The 16,525-nt window shown below is 30.5% G+C and overlaps 1 protein-coding gene and 1 long non-coding RNA gene across 3 annotated transcripts; both read left to right on the top strand.

The window, feature by feature from the left end:
• Window positions 1-8,631: 8,631 nt before the first annotated feature.
• LOC131641910 (uncharacterized) lies at window positions 8,632-11,234 on the top strand. The gene is made up of 2 exons (XM_058912204.1): window positions 8,632-9,121; window positions 11,128-11,234. The coding sequence occupies exons 1-2, from the start codon at window positions 8,632-8,634 to the stop codon at window positions 11,232-11,234; spliced, it is 597 nt and encodes a 198-aa protein (XP_058768187.1).
• A 2,704-nt stretch (window positions 11,235-13,938) lies between these two features.
• LOC131641908 (uncharacterized) lies at window positions 13,939-16,245 on the top strand. Of its 2 annotated transcripts, XR_009295674.1 has the most exons (6): window positions 13,939-14,223; window positions 14,352-14,854; window positions 14,934-15,048; window positions 15,224-15,336; window positions 15,444-15,578; window positions 16,150-16,245. It is a non-coding gene; the product is annotated as an uncharacterized LOC131641908 (long non-coding RNA). The 2 variants fall into 2 exon arrangements; XR_009295673.1 differs by having other exon boundaries at window positions 14,352-15,048.
• Window positions 16,246-16,525: the final 280 nt, after the last annotated feature.

The following is a 16,525-nucleotide window of genomic DNA, read 5'->3' as shown; positions in this document are numbered from 1 at the left end:
TTTATGGGGGTGAGAGAACAAAAGCTCTCCTCGGAAGAAATTTACCATGGAAGACATTTTAGCAAAAACTATTTAGTTTTTATTTTGAGGTTTGTCTTGCTGTTTAGTAAACATTATCTAATACTTTAGTTAATAGGAGCAGTGGGTTTTCTATTAGTCTTTTATGTAGGTTGTAAGGCTATATAAAGTTCCATTTTATTACTTTCCAAACAACAAATACAATTGCATCATCTTGCGAATTGCTTATTGTGTTCATTATTTAACATTTGTCGTAAGAGCTTCCTCAAATGGGTCTGATTAATTGAGAGAAAAAAGTGAGTTTCCTTTTGAGTGAAACACAACAACAGAAGAGTGTGAAGGAACACCAATAGAAAACTGTCTTTTAGATCTCCAAATTAGCTTTGGCCCCCAAAATCGACGCTAAAAGCCTCATCAGCCTGGAAAATACTTACTTAAACACAACCATAACACATATAGATATACACAACCAATTTTTTATTCCCATTTCTAAATTATTTTAACTATTTGTATTTAATATACTAGACACGGCTAAGCTGAAGCTATAATTTTAATTACTTTATTTAATGAATTAATCATGGTCGAGAGACGTTAATGGTGTGTTTGGTTATTAAGAGAAATTGTAAAGAGAGAAATAAGTGAGAGAGAGTATGAAAAGAGAGAAATGGGTGAGAAATAGAATAGATTTAATAGATTGTTTGGTATAAGAGAGAAAGAAGAGAAATGCAAAAGAGAGAAATTGACTAACTTTATAAATTGTCAAATATACCCTTATCTTAAAGTAATATTAAATTATTTTTACTTCTAAATAAAAAAAACAGTTATGAATCCCTTTCCAAAATAAAATTAAAAACGATTTAAATTATTATTTTTAATAAAAATATGAATGTTGTTTGCTGTAAATTAATGGTTGTGTCTTGCTTAGTTTTTAAAAGATGATCACAACACAACCAAGCATTGTGTTACTTGTAATAGTAAAAGCATGAATTATTTAAAGAAAAAAAATCAACGTATGGACAAAATTGTAATTTTCATAACTAATTCATCCAGTTTCTCCTTTTCTTCGCTGAACAACGAAGAAAGCAAAAAGTAAAAATTTGGTCTTTGCTAATTCTCTCTCCTCAACCTATCTCTTATACCAAACAGAGGAAAACTATTCTCTCTTCTCTACTTCTCTCTCTTCTACTTCTCTCTTCTATAATTCTCTTAAAACAAACATAGGCTAACTGTTTTATGTTTTTTATATTAATTTATTTGTTTTACTAGGCATGATCAATTATGTTTAACATTTTATTTGGTTATTAGATATGGCATAGTCAACCATTTGATACATAATTAAATAATAATCATATGAGCTACATGGTTATTTTTCTAATTTTTTCTCTATTTTTTCCTACTATTTTTCCCTTTTTCTTCTTTTTATTTTTCACTCTCCACTCTTTTTTTTCCTATTCTCTTCTCTTCTCGTGCCAGTGTTTTTTTTCATCCATGAAAACTCGAATCTCTTTCTTTTCCCAAAAACTCATGGAATCAAAATCTTCAAATCAATCAAAACATTTTCAATCATTGAAATCCATATTCTCCAGCTCACCCAACTCTTGCGCAAACATGCCATCGACACAAGTCTAGTACCAGGTACTAAGTCTATGGCGAACTCAACTTCTCTCTATGACGGAAAACCACTGATGTCATCTTGGAAACACATCTGTAAACTCGTACACCACTGCTATCATAGCATCAGTCTCGACTTTCAAAGAAGCGAACATCGCAAACACTTGAGCCTCATCTTTCAACAACACTGACTTTTTGAAACAATTGATATGGACATGGTTGAACTCCAACCAATTCATTCACAGTATTACATCGAGTTGACTTAATGGTGTCGCTATGCGAAAAATCTGAAAACAAAGTCGCCATCGAATATTTATTTCACTACAAGAAAAAGCTTGATTAGCTAGAGGATTTTGTGAGGTTATTATCCCCTTACTAAAATTTGTCATTGCTTATATGGATAACCTCATCGCAAAGCACAAATCATGACACAAAATTGATAAAACAACTGGTAAGAGGATACTCCTCGCAAAATAAAAAAAAGAGGAAAATTTTAAAATTTGAAACGATATCAGGTGTACATTTTGCGAGGGGAGACACGTCACCAAAAGAGACTGTTGAAATGGTGAGGGGATACCCCACACAAACTGCCAGCCCATGTTAGTTGTGTTAGGCCCATGTCCCATCGCGTGTGCAACATGCAAGAAAAGTTGCTCTGAAAAAGTGATATTCCATTTTGCAAGGGGCTGCCCCAAGAAAAATGTGATCGTTCAGGTCACGTGGGGAACCCCCCCCCCCCCCCCCCCCCCCCGCCAATTATTCTATTAATAACCACAACACATTTTTCCCCAATTTCATTTCATCTTCTTCTTTCATTTCTTCTTCTGCTCCCATTTCTTCTTCTTTCCTTCTCTCTGGTAAATATTTCTCAACTCATTTTCTATCTATTTTATTTATTTCAGTTTATATAAAGTAGTTATTAATATCTTTTATTTTTGTTTTCTGATTTTAGAAATCAATTTTATCATCTATAACAACCAAGGAGTTCAAATATAAAGGGTGTGTTCATCCGAGGTACATTTTTTCCTTTTTTTTAAAAAATTTATACTCATATTTTTTTCTATAAGCAATGATATATTGAAACAGAGAACCCAAGTTCTCAACCACGATTACAAAAGACCGAGGAATAAACCCCGGAAAGAAAAATTACACGCCAATTAAAACTTAAGACAGATAAAACAAAGGATTCTTGTTAAACTCGTAAAAGTTACAATTGGGTTGGTTAATTTTTCCGATAAACACCCACATCCAAACCAAAACTTTAATTTCTCAAACAATATCACGAATATTCCACGTATGGTTTCTAAATTTAATGTCATTCCTCACGATCCAAAGATTCCAACTTATGGCCAACCATACTACTCCTTTCTTACCTTTCTTTAATCTAGAAGATTTGCGAAAAGAGGATCACTTCAAAAAGCTTTCCTTAAAATTCTTCGATTTATAATCCACCAGACCAATCCACTCGGTCATATCTTTCCACACCAATTCAGAGACACGACAAACCAACAACGAGTGCAAAGTAGATTCGAGATTATTACCACAGAAAACGCAAGAAATATTATAAATAAAATTAATACCTCTAATAGCAAGTAAGTCCTGCATCGGTAATCTATTGATAAAACACCTCTATCCAAAGGTCTTTATTTTGATGGGAACCTCCATTTTCCAAACCAACTCAAGAGCCGAATCAAACCTCTCCATCGGTCTGAAAGGAATACAGAAACTGTTCAGAATTTTGTGACAGTTGCTCACAGAAAAAACCCTATTCATACCATACTCCCGAGTCACTGAATCGATTACCCCATCTAAGATAACAGCAAATCGTAGCTAGATATAGAGCAACGAAAACACTACAAAAGAATTAGTCTGCAGTAAGCTAATCTGCGAGATCCCAAAATCTCCCTACCTCCAAGCGCCATTGATCCACCCTCCCATAGCAGCGACTAAAACTTCCTATAATAAGAAAATGAAAAATAGCACAGGAAAGAGATCCTTAATAATTCCCTCCTCCATCCACCAAGATGCCAAAACGAAATGAAATAACCATTTCCTACTTAGAAATGACAACCGCGATTAAAGAAATCCTCCGGGTGAATATGATCCAAGGATAGAATATCCATCCACCAAGAAGATTTGGAGACCTTCTCTAAATACTTGCCACATCCATTCGCTACCCCGCATTTTTATATCGTCATACCGCGCCTTCAACACTTTACACCACAACGCTCCAGTTTCCCCCAAAATTTTCCACTTCCACTTACACAAAAGCGCCACGTTAAAATCTTTAATCCTACTTAAACCAAGCCCTCCTGTATCTATCAAAGACACACCCCCTTCCAACTCGCCCAATGAATACTCCTTTTCTCCTCCGCCCCGCCCCATAAGAAATTGCTTTGTATCTTAGTAATCTCCTTAACGATTTTCTTCAGAGCTTTATATAAGGAAGGAGTGAATATAGCAAGGCTCCCTAAAACCGACTTTAGGAGAGTTAATCTTCCTCTAAAGCTTAGTAACCGACCTTTCCAACTAGAAAACTTTTTTTGAGTTTAAGAAAAAGAGGACTCCAAGTAGATAACCTTCTAGGATTTGATCCTATAGGTATCCCGAGAAACATGAACTCTTTTTCTTCCCTCCCACACGAAAGAAAAGTCGAAGCAATCTCCGAAAAGTTAGAATTAATATTGATTCCTATAAGTATACTTTTATGAAAATTGATTCTGAGACCTGTAATAAGTTAAAATCCCCTTAATACCGACTTGATAGCCCATAAATTGTTCTCGTTAATATTGAATATTTTATTCAGTAACTTCATGTTCCCGTTAATATTCAATATTTTGATTAGTATCTTCATGTTCCCGCTAATATTCATTATTTTGGTCAGTAATTTCGTATTCCCGTTAATATTCCAAACTTGTTCCCGTTAATATTCAATATTTTTATCAGTAACTTCATGTTCCCGTTAATATTCTTTATTTTGATCAGTAACTCCGTTTTTCCGTTAATATTCATTATTTTGATCAATAACTTTGTGTTCCCGTTAATATTCAAAAATTGGATCAGTAACTTAATGTTTCCGATTATATTAAAAATTTTGATAAGTAACTTTGTCTTCCGTTAATATTCAATATTTTAATCAATAACTCCGTGCTCCCGTTAATATTTAATATTTTAAATATTAACGGGATATCCGTGCATTCGCACGGGGACTAGTGTGGTACGCTCATTTGTTTTAATATTCAATATTTCGATCAGTAACTTCATGTTCCCATTAATGTTCAATATTTCAATCAGTAACTTCATGTTCCCGTTAATATATAATACTTTGATCAGTAATTCATGTTCTCGTTCATATTCAATATTTTATTCAGTAACTTCATGTTCCCGTTAATATTCAATATTTTGATTAGTAACTTCATGTTCTTGCTTATTTTGTTCAATATTATACTTTTTATAAAAAAAAGAAATTGATGTAATTATTATTATGATAGATTTCGTTCAGCAAAGATACATAATAAACTTAAAAATGAAATTGATAAAGAATAGAATAATGAAGTGTTATTTAATTAATATGCAATAAAAATTGGGAAGATCAATAAAGAATACACAATGTCGATTGTCCAATGCAGTAAACTTAGTCACATTTACTTTCAGCGTATTCCAAATTTGTTCCCGTTAATCTTCAATATTTTTATCAGTAACGTCATGTTCCCGTTAATATTCATTATTTTGATTAATAAATCCGTGTTCCCGTTAATATTGAAAAAATTTATCACTAAGTTAATGTTTCTGTTGATATTCAAAAATATTATCAGTAACTTCGTGTTCTCGTTAATATTCAATATTTTGTCAATAACCCCGTATTTCCGTTAATATTTATTATTTTGATTAGTAACTTCGTGTTCCCGTTAATGGTCAAAATTTGTTCCCGTTAATATTCAAAATTTTGATCAGTAACTTAATGTTTCCGATAATATTCAAAATTTTGATCAATAACTTCGTGCTCCCGTTAATATTCAATATTTTAATCAATAACTCCGTGCTCCAGTTAATATTCAATATTTTGAATATTCGCACTGGGACCAGTGTGGTACGCTCATTTATTTTAATATTAAATATTTTGATCAATAAATATTATTTTTCCGTTAATATTTAATATTTCGATCAGTAACTTCATGTTTTCATCAATATTTTTGTTTTGGAATTATTTATAAAACTATTTAAATCAATTGTAAACTTATTCTCGTTATTATTCAACATTTAATTACATGTGTTAATATCAGTATCATATGCGCGTACCATATAATTACGCGTGTGTATCCGTAATATATTATTTTGTATTTGGATAGAATTGACCTCATTAAAGTTTTAATGGTAATATTTCAATTATATTATATTATATATAGATAAATATATATTGATTATTGATGAACTTGTCCAGTTAAAATTTTAAATTTTATAAATGACAAACAAATTGTATGATTAATAAAAAATATCATACAATTTTGATATTATTTATTCATATATTACTTATGTTTCATTCTATTACTATTTATTCATACATTACTTATGTTTCATTCTATTACTATTACTATTTATTCATATAGTGCTTATGTTTCATTCGATTACTTATGCTTATTAACACCCATAGTTATTTTTAAATATGTTTTTTAAAAAATAGTCAATAGATCTAATATATTTATTTTATTTGATAATCTCTAAAAAATTTCATTAATATATATATATATATATATATATATATATATATATATATATATATATATATATATATATATATATAACTTTCAGATTTTATATTTTAAATAATTTAGTAGTATTAGTAAGAAATCTTATTAAAGTGAAAATAGAAAATAGTAGTTAGTTTAATTATGCATTTTTTATCAAAAAAATTCATACAATATATAAAAGCAATGATATGCCTAAAACACTTTATTAAAATATGTATCTAATAATATTAATCCTTTTGTTAAATGAGAGGTTATACATCTTCTAACCCTATGAAATTTGGTTTCAAAATTAGGTTGATAAATTTATTATTTTGGAAAGTTCCTATTAAATAATTTTGAAGGAAATCAAGTGAGATAAATTATTTTTATTAATTTTTAATGATAATTTGATTCACTCAATTTTTGGTGATACAAGATTAATATATAATTGGAGTACTAAATATATTTGTAAAGTATTTATTTTATACCAATTAAGATATTGGTAAGTAATTGATATGATTTTAATGTATTGATTCTATATCAATTAAATTATCCCCAACGTAATGATTTTAACGTATGGGTAGTTAAAAAGGCTTTTATATCTTACAAAATTAGACAATTTTAGGTAAATCATACAAAAGTACAATATTTTCTCAAAATTAGATTTTTTTTAAGTAAATCATACAATATTGTAAAAACAGTATAATTTTGTAAGATATAAAAATATAATATTTTCTCAAATCTAATAATTTAAAAATACACGTGGTAAGTGATAAAAGAATAAGAAATCAAAAGTTGCAATCACATGCATTAAATCATAAATTAAAAGTTGCAATCCATCAATCAATCAATGATTACTAAAGGTAATTATGATATTTAACTTTTTTATAGGTAAATGATTTATGTCTTTTCATTCTAAACTCTTCATTTACCTAAAAAAATGTACTATTTTTTTCTTTATTCTTTGATTCTATTTTCTTATACATTTCAAAATTATGTATATATTTTTAATTTGTAATATTTTATTATATTTTATCTTTATTTTTGTTTTGTTTTGTTCGACCTTACAATAAATAAATATCAATAATATTTTATAAAACTAACTTTATAAATTATATATATATATATATATATATATATATATATATATATATATATATATATATATATATATATATATATATCGATAAACTTAATTTTTTAATTTGACTTAACTAAAATATTCTTTAGTCCTATGAATTAATATACAATATTATGTTATTTATATATTATAATATCTATAATTTTTATAATTACTAAGATTTGATATAAATATCACTCAAACATAAAGTCAATTAATCAATGAAATTTATTTATTAAAATTTGCAATAATATACCAATTATTTCCATATCAAGATTATATGTGTGCTGCTTCATTATTTCAACAAACCATTCTTTAAAATCATGTTCAAATCGACCATAATGCTTGGACTATTATGGATAAGAAGTTAAAAATTGCAATCACATTAAATCAAAAATCAAAATAATAAATCAAAAGTTGCAATCAGATTAAATCAAAAATTAAAGTTGCAATCAATTAAAGATGATTACGATATTTAATTTTTTTATAGGTAAATGATTTATGTCTTTTCATTTCAAAACTCTTTATTTACCTAAAAAAATATACTGTTTTTTTCTTTATTCTTTGATTCTATTTTCTTATACATTTCAAAATTATGTATACATTTTTAATTTGTAATATTGTATTATATTATATCTTTATTTTTTGTTTTGTTCGACCTTACAATAAATAAATATCAATAATATTTTATAAAACTAACTTTATATATATTGATAAACTTAATTTCTACCTGGTCCTTATTGAAAAGATCCTCAGCAGAATTTCACATTGGAGTTCCAGCCTTTTGAGTCATGCAGGAAGACTCCAACTAATCAAGAGTGTCATAATAGCCATGACTAGCTACTGGATGATGGTCTTCCCGTTTCCAAAAGTAGTGATTAAGAAGATTGACTCCCTCTGTCGTGCTTTCTTATGGACTGGAAAAGGCAACCCTAGCAGGAAAGTCCTGTGGCGTGGAGTCAAGTCTGTAGACCAAGGACACAAGGAGGTTTAAGCCTTATTGATCTTACCTTGTGGAATCAAGCCAACTTCCTCAAACTTCTTTGGAATATTTGTAAGAAAACGGATAGCTTATGGATTAGTTGGGTGCACACTTATTACCTGCGAAATGTGGATATTTTTGTTGCTAGTGTGAAGACAAATAACACATGGATAATGAAAGGCACTATGCATCAACGGGAGACAGTATCAGCCCTACAACCTTTATGGAGCCAAATGCAGATAAAGTTCCAATTGGGGGCAGTCTACAAGTTGCTAGCAGATGATGGGCAACGTATTTCATGGATAAACCTTATTCATCATAACATTGCGAGGCCTCGGGCGATTTTCACTCTTTGGCAGGCATGCCACAAAAAACTCGCAACACGGGACAGGCTAAGAAGATTCGGTTTGTTGGCTCATAGTGAGTGCAGTTTTTGTCCTTATGAGGAAACTCATGAACACCTCTTCTTTGAATGTGAGGAAACTAAGAAGATCTGGAAAGCTGTTTTGCTTTGGATCCAAATAGATCATGAACCATGTTCTTGGCGCGATGAAATGCACTGGCTGGTGAACAAAACGAAAGGTAAAGGAAAACTTGCTGCACTTATCCGCCTGGCTATAGCTGAAACTGTGTACAATGTGTGGAGACACAGGAATGATACCTGTTTTAGCACTAGACAACATAGAGATACTATAGTCAAAAATATTATAGGCACAATCACATATAGGGGGTGGTATAGTAAGATGCTTAGAGCACACGTAGCTTTTTTGATGTTATAAAGTTCTTATGATGGGCTGGATCAATGATCGCCGTGTTTGTAACTGCTTTTTGAATTAATAAAAGTTATTATTTAAAAAAAAAAACTTAATTTCTTAATTTGACCTAACTAAAATATTCTTTAGTTCTATGAATTAATATAAAATATTATCTTATTTACATATTATAATATCTACAATTTCGATAATTACTAAGATTTAATATAAATATCACTCAAACATAAAATCAATCAATCAATCTATGAGATTTATTTATTAACATTTGCACTTAAAATATAAAAAATTAAAGTTCATTCTATGAATTAATATAAAATATCGACAAAACTTGCGCAAGCATAACCCAATAATTTCAAGCAGATTCTCCATTGTATATTGACACCAGCCAACTTGATTTCTACTTCTACTGCTCAAACTTTCAGGGCAGTCAAAAAAGAATATTTATTTCAAACGAATCGTATAGTCGATGTTTGCTACTGTCTGCACCAGAAAAAAATCCAAAACACATGGATTAGGACAATATTTAAATTGGTAAAAAACGAACCATATACTATGGAGAAATTCAACCTGCAAATAACATGAAAAGATATTTTCTATCAAAAAACAAAGGAACAAATGTTAAATACCGGTTTGTCCATGAATAGTCGTGGGAATGGTTGGAATCGCAAAAATAGTATAAACCAAAATTTCCACGATTAGGTTTGATGAACATGATAGAGAATGTGAAAGTATGATCGGTTATACACACTACAAATTCAACCTGCAAATAACATGAAAGATAATTTCTATCAAGAAAAGAAAGGAACAAATGTTAAATACCGGTGTGTCCATGAATAGTCGTGGGAATGGATGGAATTGCAAAAATAGTATAAACCAAAATTTCCACAATTAGGTTTGATGAACATGATAGAGAATGTGAAAGTATGATCGGTTATATATAGTAATGATAAAACCGTTTAGGAATGTGGAAGGTGGAGGGCTTGGAAGACAGAAGGATTGGAAGTTATGGATCGAAGAATAGAAGGTTGAGGTTGCTGATATGGAATATTGTGGAGACAGCAGCTGATGTGGACAGTCCCAATGATCAAGAAAAGGGAGATTTTTCTTATATGATAGATATCACATTGAGTAGGATTATTGAGAGTGGAGCAGTTGAAACTTTTCATTTGCATAACTGCTGCATGTGGAAGTTGGAGGGATGAATTATTAACTGCTGCTCCATGTTAGAAACAGATGAATATTTGAGAAGCCAAAAGAGTGGTGACGTGGATGCACCAGGTTGAAAGTTGAAAAAGAGAATTCCTTGCTACCATGAAGCCACGTGTCACAGCCAGAGGAGTTGTTGAAAAAGATATACTTTTCTTATATTATAGATTAAAGAGTACACTTTGCTATGAAATGTGTAAGATAGTAGAATGAGTATTTATTTTTGTCTTTTCTTCTGTTCTAATAAATCAAATTTTTGGTTGTTGTTTTTTTTATAAAAATTTCCAGTTAGAGATGAAAGTGAAATTGGAATTTCTACACCACTCATTTTCTTTCTTTTATTCTCTCAATCTACAATCTTTGACCTTCTTCTTCACCATCCTATTACTTGCACCGCTCCTTGCTAATCTTCTACACACTAAAAAAAACTTCATGGAAATTTCTCAAATGGGGTTTCTCTTCTTTTGTTCTATTCATTAAGAGATTTACCTAGTATAGTCTTTGATGAAGGGTACTCGCTTTTGTTTGGTGACATTAACATCTTTGTTCATAAAGATGGTAAATCAATTTATCTTTCACTTGATGAAATATTTGAAAATCTTTATTGGGTTGTCTAATTTTTTGTTGTTATGGTGATTTTGTGGATAAAGTATTAATTTTTTTTTTTCCATTTATGGGTTGTGTTTGCAGATTCTAGATTTGTGTTTCATGGTCTTTACTTTTATGGATTTTTCAGTGCTTCTATTGAAGATAGAAGACAAATTCATGGTATTGTTGTTAATGGGATGAGAGGATAAAAATTCATCGTATTTTGTGAAATTTTTAATTTAGATTTTTTTTTGGTTTTTTATGAAGATGATGATGAAGATGTTGAAAGAGAAGATGGAAGAAGATGAAGATATGTAAATAAAATTAGATGTTGATGATTTACTTTTAGATTTAGTAAACCTGTGAAATCACATTAGATGTTGATGATGTTAATGGTTAACTTTTTTATTAAAAAAAGGTGTATGGTGGTCATCCAACAATATTGTATCACATAAGACATTTATAGTTTAAAATTAACGGAATGGACTAAGTTGATTAATAGAATAGTTTTTGAGGAACTAAAACGTAACGTTTATTGAATAAGGGACGAAAGTGAAATTTTAAATTAAGTTAAGGGATTGCGGGACTAATTAAGCCAAAATTATAAATCTATAAAATAAAAGACTTAAATGCAGTTTTGGCCCCTCAAATTTCTCAATTGCTTGATTTTAGTCCTCCAGGTTTTAATTGCTTGATTTTGGTCTCCCAAATTTTGTAATTGCTTGATTTTGGCCCCCGAAGTTTTAATTGCTTGATTTTGGCCCCTCAAATTTGTCCCCTTTTGCATTTTATAGTCTCCTAAGTCCTAATGACATGTAGACTAAATTTTTCTTTTTTTTTGTTGCTTTTTCTCTTTTCTTTTCTCTTTTAAAATTTTCTTCTCTATAATTTTATTTTTCTTCTCTTTTTAATAGTTAAACTTTAAATGTAATATTTAAAAAATCTTAAATATTTCATTCAACTTAGAATATACAGACAAAAATGCAATATCCCTTATAAAAAATTGAAATTCTATATGACTAAGAGGATTGCTAAACTTTGAGACTTTATGCTTAACTATCATAGAGTTGTTGGCCAAAAAGTTTGTTATATTAATTAGGTAGTGGTCTATTTTATTTTGTTAAAATAATTTGCCATTACGCATAAGTTGAATGAAATATTTAAGATTTTTTAAATATTACATTCAAAGTTTAACTATTAAAAAGAGAAGAAAAATAAAATTGTAAAGAAGAAAATTAAAAAAAAAGAAGAGAAAAAGAAACAAAAAAAGAAAAATTTAGTCTACATGTCATTTGGGGACTATCAAATGCAAAATCGGACAAACTTGAGGGGCCAAAATCAAGCAATTGGAAATTAGGGGGCCAGAATCAAGCAATTACAAAACTTGAGGGACCAAAATCAAGCAATTGAAACATGGAGACCAAAATCAAGTAATTGAGAAATTTGGGGGACAAACAGTGCGTTTAAGCCAAAATAAAAATAGGTGAACATACCCAAACACGTTGCGTATGACACAATCTAGTTTAAATTCATTTGTTAGTGTTATTTAAGTTCTAACATATTCCTTGTATCTAAGACTGTAATTTTTTTTGTGTAAGCAATATATTATGTAATAGAGTACTAAGGATTCTCTTACCTGATTACACGAAAACGGGAAAACCCATAAAAAAAAGAAAAATTACACGCCAATTACGAAAACATTACGAGAGAAAAAGAACTGGATCCTTACTAAACTCGTAAAAAGAATAATTGGAATGTGTAATTTTTCCGCAAAAAGACCACTTCCAAACAAGAAGCTTAATGTTCCAAACAATGTCGTTAACGTTCCAACCCTCCTCCCGGAAGCACACTCCATTCCTCGTAAGCCAAAGAGTCCAAGTTGTAGCCAACCAAACAACATCTACCTTCCTATCTTTTAACTTTTGTGTACAAAAGAACAAATGCCAATCCATAAAATTTGACAAACACTCATCCTCCAAACTAACCACTTTACCAACCCAAAGAGCAACTTCTCTCCAAATAGTCTTCACCACTAAACAACCAAAAAAGGAATGATTTCTATTCTCTACATCCACTCCACAAGAAATGCACTTTAAATTATCTACGGGAATGGGAATACCTCTCGTGACCAAAAGATTCTTGGTTGGAAGTCTATAAAGGAGGAGTCTCCAACCGAAAGCCTTGATTTTGAAAGGCACCTCCACTTTCCAAACGAGCTGAAAAGCATCATCAAATTTGTTAGGTGGTTCGTACGGAATAAAATCATTACCGTAGAAGGCGTAACACGAAGCCATCAAAAATTCCAATCCGTTTTTGCTCACCTATGAAACCGAGTCTTTTCCCTCCTTAAATCCACCATAAGCGCCCAACAAAAGACTAAAGGAAAAGAAACGACGCCTGACTTCGGTTTCCCCCAAAACAGCCGTGGGCAACCCAAAATCTCCCCATCTCCATAACCCCTCCAACCAACCACCCATTGCCGCCACCGACACCCCCTTTAAACAAGAAACAATATACAAATCCGGAAAATTATCCTTCAAAATAACTCCATCCAACCATTTTTGCTTCTTAAAAATTCACTACGCCAAACTTGAGTTTTGCCAGCACAGCTACGAAAGCGCTTTTAGGCAAAAGCGCTGCTATAGATTTCGCTAAAAACAAATATAAAAAACAAGGAAAAAAGCGCTGTTGTAGGGGAACATTAGAAAGCGCTTAAAAAAAGCGCTGGTAAAGGGTCCCCTTGCGAAAGCGCTTTTGAAAAAGCGCTGGTAAAGGCCCCCATTTCAAAGCGCTTTTTGAAAAGCGCTGGTAAAGGTCCATTACAATACAAAAAACACGCTTAAGAAAAAAAATTCTTTATCTTATTAACTTTTCAGCTACCCTATTTTCTCTCACCATAAAGAATAAATGTAATCAAAAATAAAATCGCCTCTCTAGCTCTTTGATCTAGCACCGCCGCTCACCGTCATTTTGTATGTTGCTCCTCCGTTCAACGTCGGTTTCCCTCTCCAATCTCTCCATAAGCCACTCCCCACCTTTCTCTACCACTTTATCCTCATACCCTGAATAGAAAATGTTTCCCTAAATTGAAACCTAGGGTTTTCATCTTGCAATTAGACAACCACCATTCAAATAATTTATTTTACCTTCTCTCTATGCCACTGTCGTCGCCTCCTTTTATTAATGTTCCGCTCAAAGGTAGATTCACAAACCCTTTCTTCTCTTCTCTTGTCACACTTATACTCCACTATCCATTTATCTATCTATTTTATATCAGATTTAATAAATATTTAGCTTCATTGTTGATTCGTGTGATATGGCTACAGATTGCGGAAAAAAGTTCGATTGTAGAATCTGTCTTCGCAAAATCGTAGTCAAAGTTCAACAATGGTTGGAAGAGAAACAATTTTTCAAATCTGAACCTGGTGATAAACCACCCGAACCAAGTGATTTTTTTTTTATGGAAAAGTGTTGCTGTTGTCGAGAGTGTTGGTGATGAAAATGGTGCTCTGGCTAAATTTAAGGGAAAGAAATTTAAGGTTGCAGCAAAATCAAGTGAACAGGCTTATCAATGGGAGATTTTGAGGAATGTTGGGCTATTTGTTGCTGAGATTTGGGAGTTTCAATATCCTTATAAGTGGTTATCTTATTTTCCACCGTTGGCTTTGGAGATCTTATGGCTTTTGGTTTAGGTTGTGATTGGTGAAGATCGTTCATTGCAACCCAAAGAGTATTGAAACTTCAAAATAGTATTTCATTAAACTTTGCACAAACTATATAAGTTTGGGTGGGATATTTTGTCTCCAAACATCAACATACTTTGGTTAATGTAAGTTTGGTTCAGTTACTTTTTTTTAAAACAATTGTTGCATGGACCAACTAATGTATTGTTACACATTATTTTTTAGAATTATATTTATAGATTTCATTTATCAGCCCGGTGGATCTAGATAGGTTGATACATCAGATGAATCTATAGATCTAGCAGGAGCTCCTGGAGCTAGAAGAATGAATTTCAAATTAGTGAGATTTGCTCAATCCCTAACCTGCTATATTTCCTACAATTATGAATATAAATTTTGAATCATTTGTGTGTTAATATAATGATTTTATTTACACTGACATGCTGTTAATATAAGATATTCTTTTGTTTTGTATGTTGTTGTGTACTTAATAGAAGTTTAATTATTCTTTAAAGGTTGGTACAACAGATGGATTTGTAGTTTCAGCAGTATCTCATAAAGTTAGAACAATGGATTTCAGATCAATGCTCAATCATTGTAGTTGGGGCAAAAATAAGACTATTGGGATGTAAGTTATTTATAAATTGGTCAAGGAAATATCCAAACATGACCATCTCTTTGCTCAATTAAGATGAACTTGAAAATATATTAACATATATTTTTCTCAAATTTTAGTCAATGACAATTGATGCTTTCAAGTACTAAGGAGAAAATTGTACAAGTTTATATCTCTTAACCAGCAAGTCAATATGGTGTTGAGAGGCTTTTTCAGAAAATACGGAAAGATTGAAAGAGTGGACTTGAATTCTGGTATTCCATTCTTCATAATTTGATATTTTTATTATAATTTTAAATTTTAATTTTTTTAAGGATAAGTTGAAGTCTTAAGTTTGAAGTGCTATTTTTGTAACTTAATTGGTGGTTTATTAGGTATTCTTTTACTATAGCTTATGATATTCAATTGGAAGTTTGGTATATTGGGTGATATCAAGTAGAATTTATGGAATTTTTTGCTTGACATTTTATGTGGTGGTTGGATAGATTTTGTTGTCAAATTGGATTTTTTTTAGAGGTAATTACAATTGTACCAGAGCTGATACTTTTGCTTTTAATTTTCCATGATGAGTTGTGCTTCTATAAAATATAGATATGACATAGAGTTATCGTGAATCAAGTGCAGAGAATAAATAAGCATGAATTATCTGATTTATAACTTCTTAGTTTCACAAGTAGGAAGATTAGTTTCACATTTCTAGTGTAGTGACAATTTACTTATGTGACTTATCTATAAGTCATTTAGGCAATATGTATTATACTCCTTTATTAACTTTATTTTTCTTCTTCTTATTCTTATATGTATACATGTGATGGACAATTGAAGATAAATTAGAAGTTGATTTTGTGCATTGTTGGAAAGTCAATAATGGCCATCGAGGAGTCACGTTTGGCTGGAGAGAATTAGTTTTCTTAGGGAGCAAATCAATATATATATATATATATATATATATATATATATATATATATATATATATATATATATATATATATATATATATATATATATATATATATATATATATATATATATATATATATATATATATATATATATATATATATATATATATATATATATATTTGTATTGTATTTTGTGTTTAGAGAATTTAATTGTAAACTTAGCTTCTAGAGTGATTGCAACTTTACGTGTCTATTAATCTGATGACTGCAAGTACACACTCGTGTCGTGTAGTTTTAA

Source organism: Vicia villosa, unplaced genomic scaffold (genome assembly GCF_029867415.1).
Source record: "Vicia villosa cultivar HV-30 ecotype Madison, WI unplaced genomic scaffold, Vvil1.0 ctg.004251F_1_1, whole genome shotgun sequence".
In the NCBI taxonomy this organism is placed as follows: domain Eukaryota; kingdom Viridiplantae; phylum Streptophyta; class Magnoliopsida; order Fabales; family Fabaceae; genus Vicia; species Vicia villosa.
The sequence above is the reverse complement of the archived record's forward strand: the minus strand, read 5'-3'. Positions and strand labels throughout refer to the sequence as shown.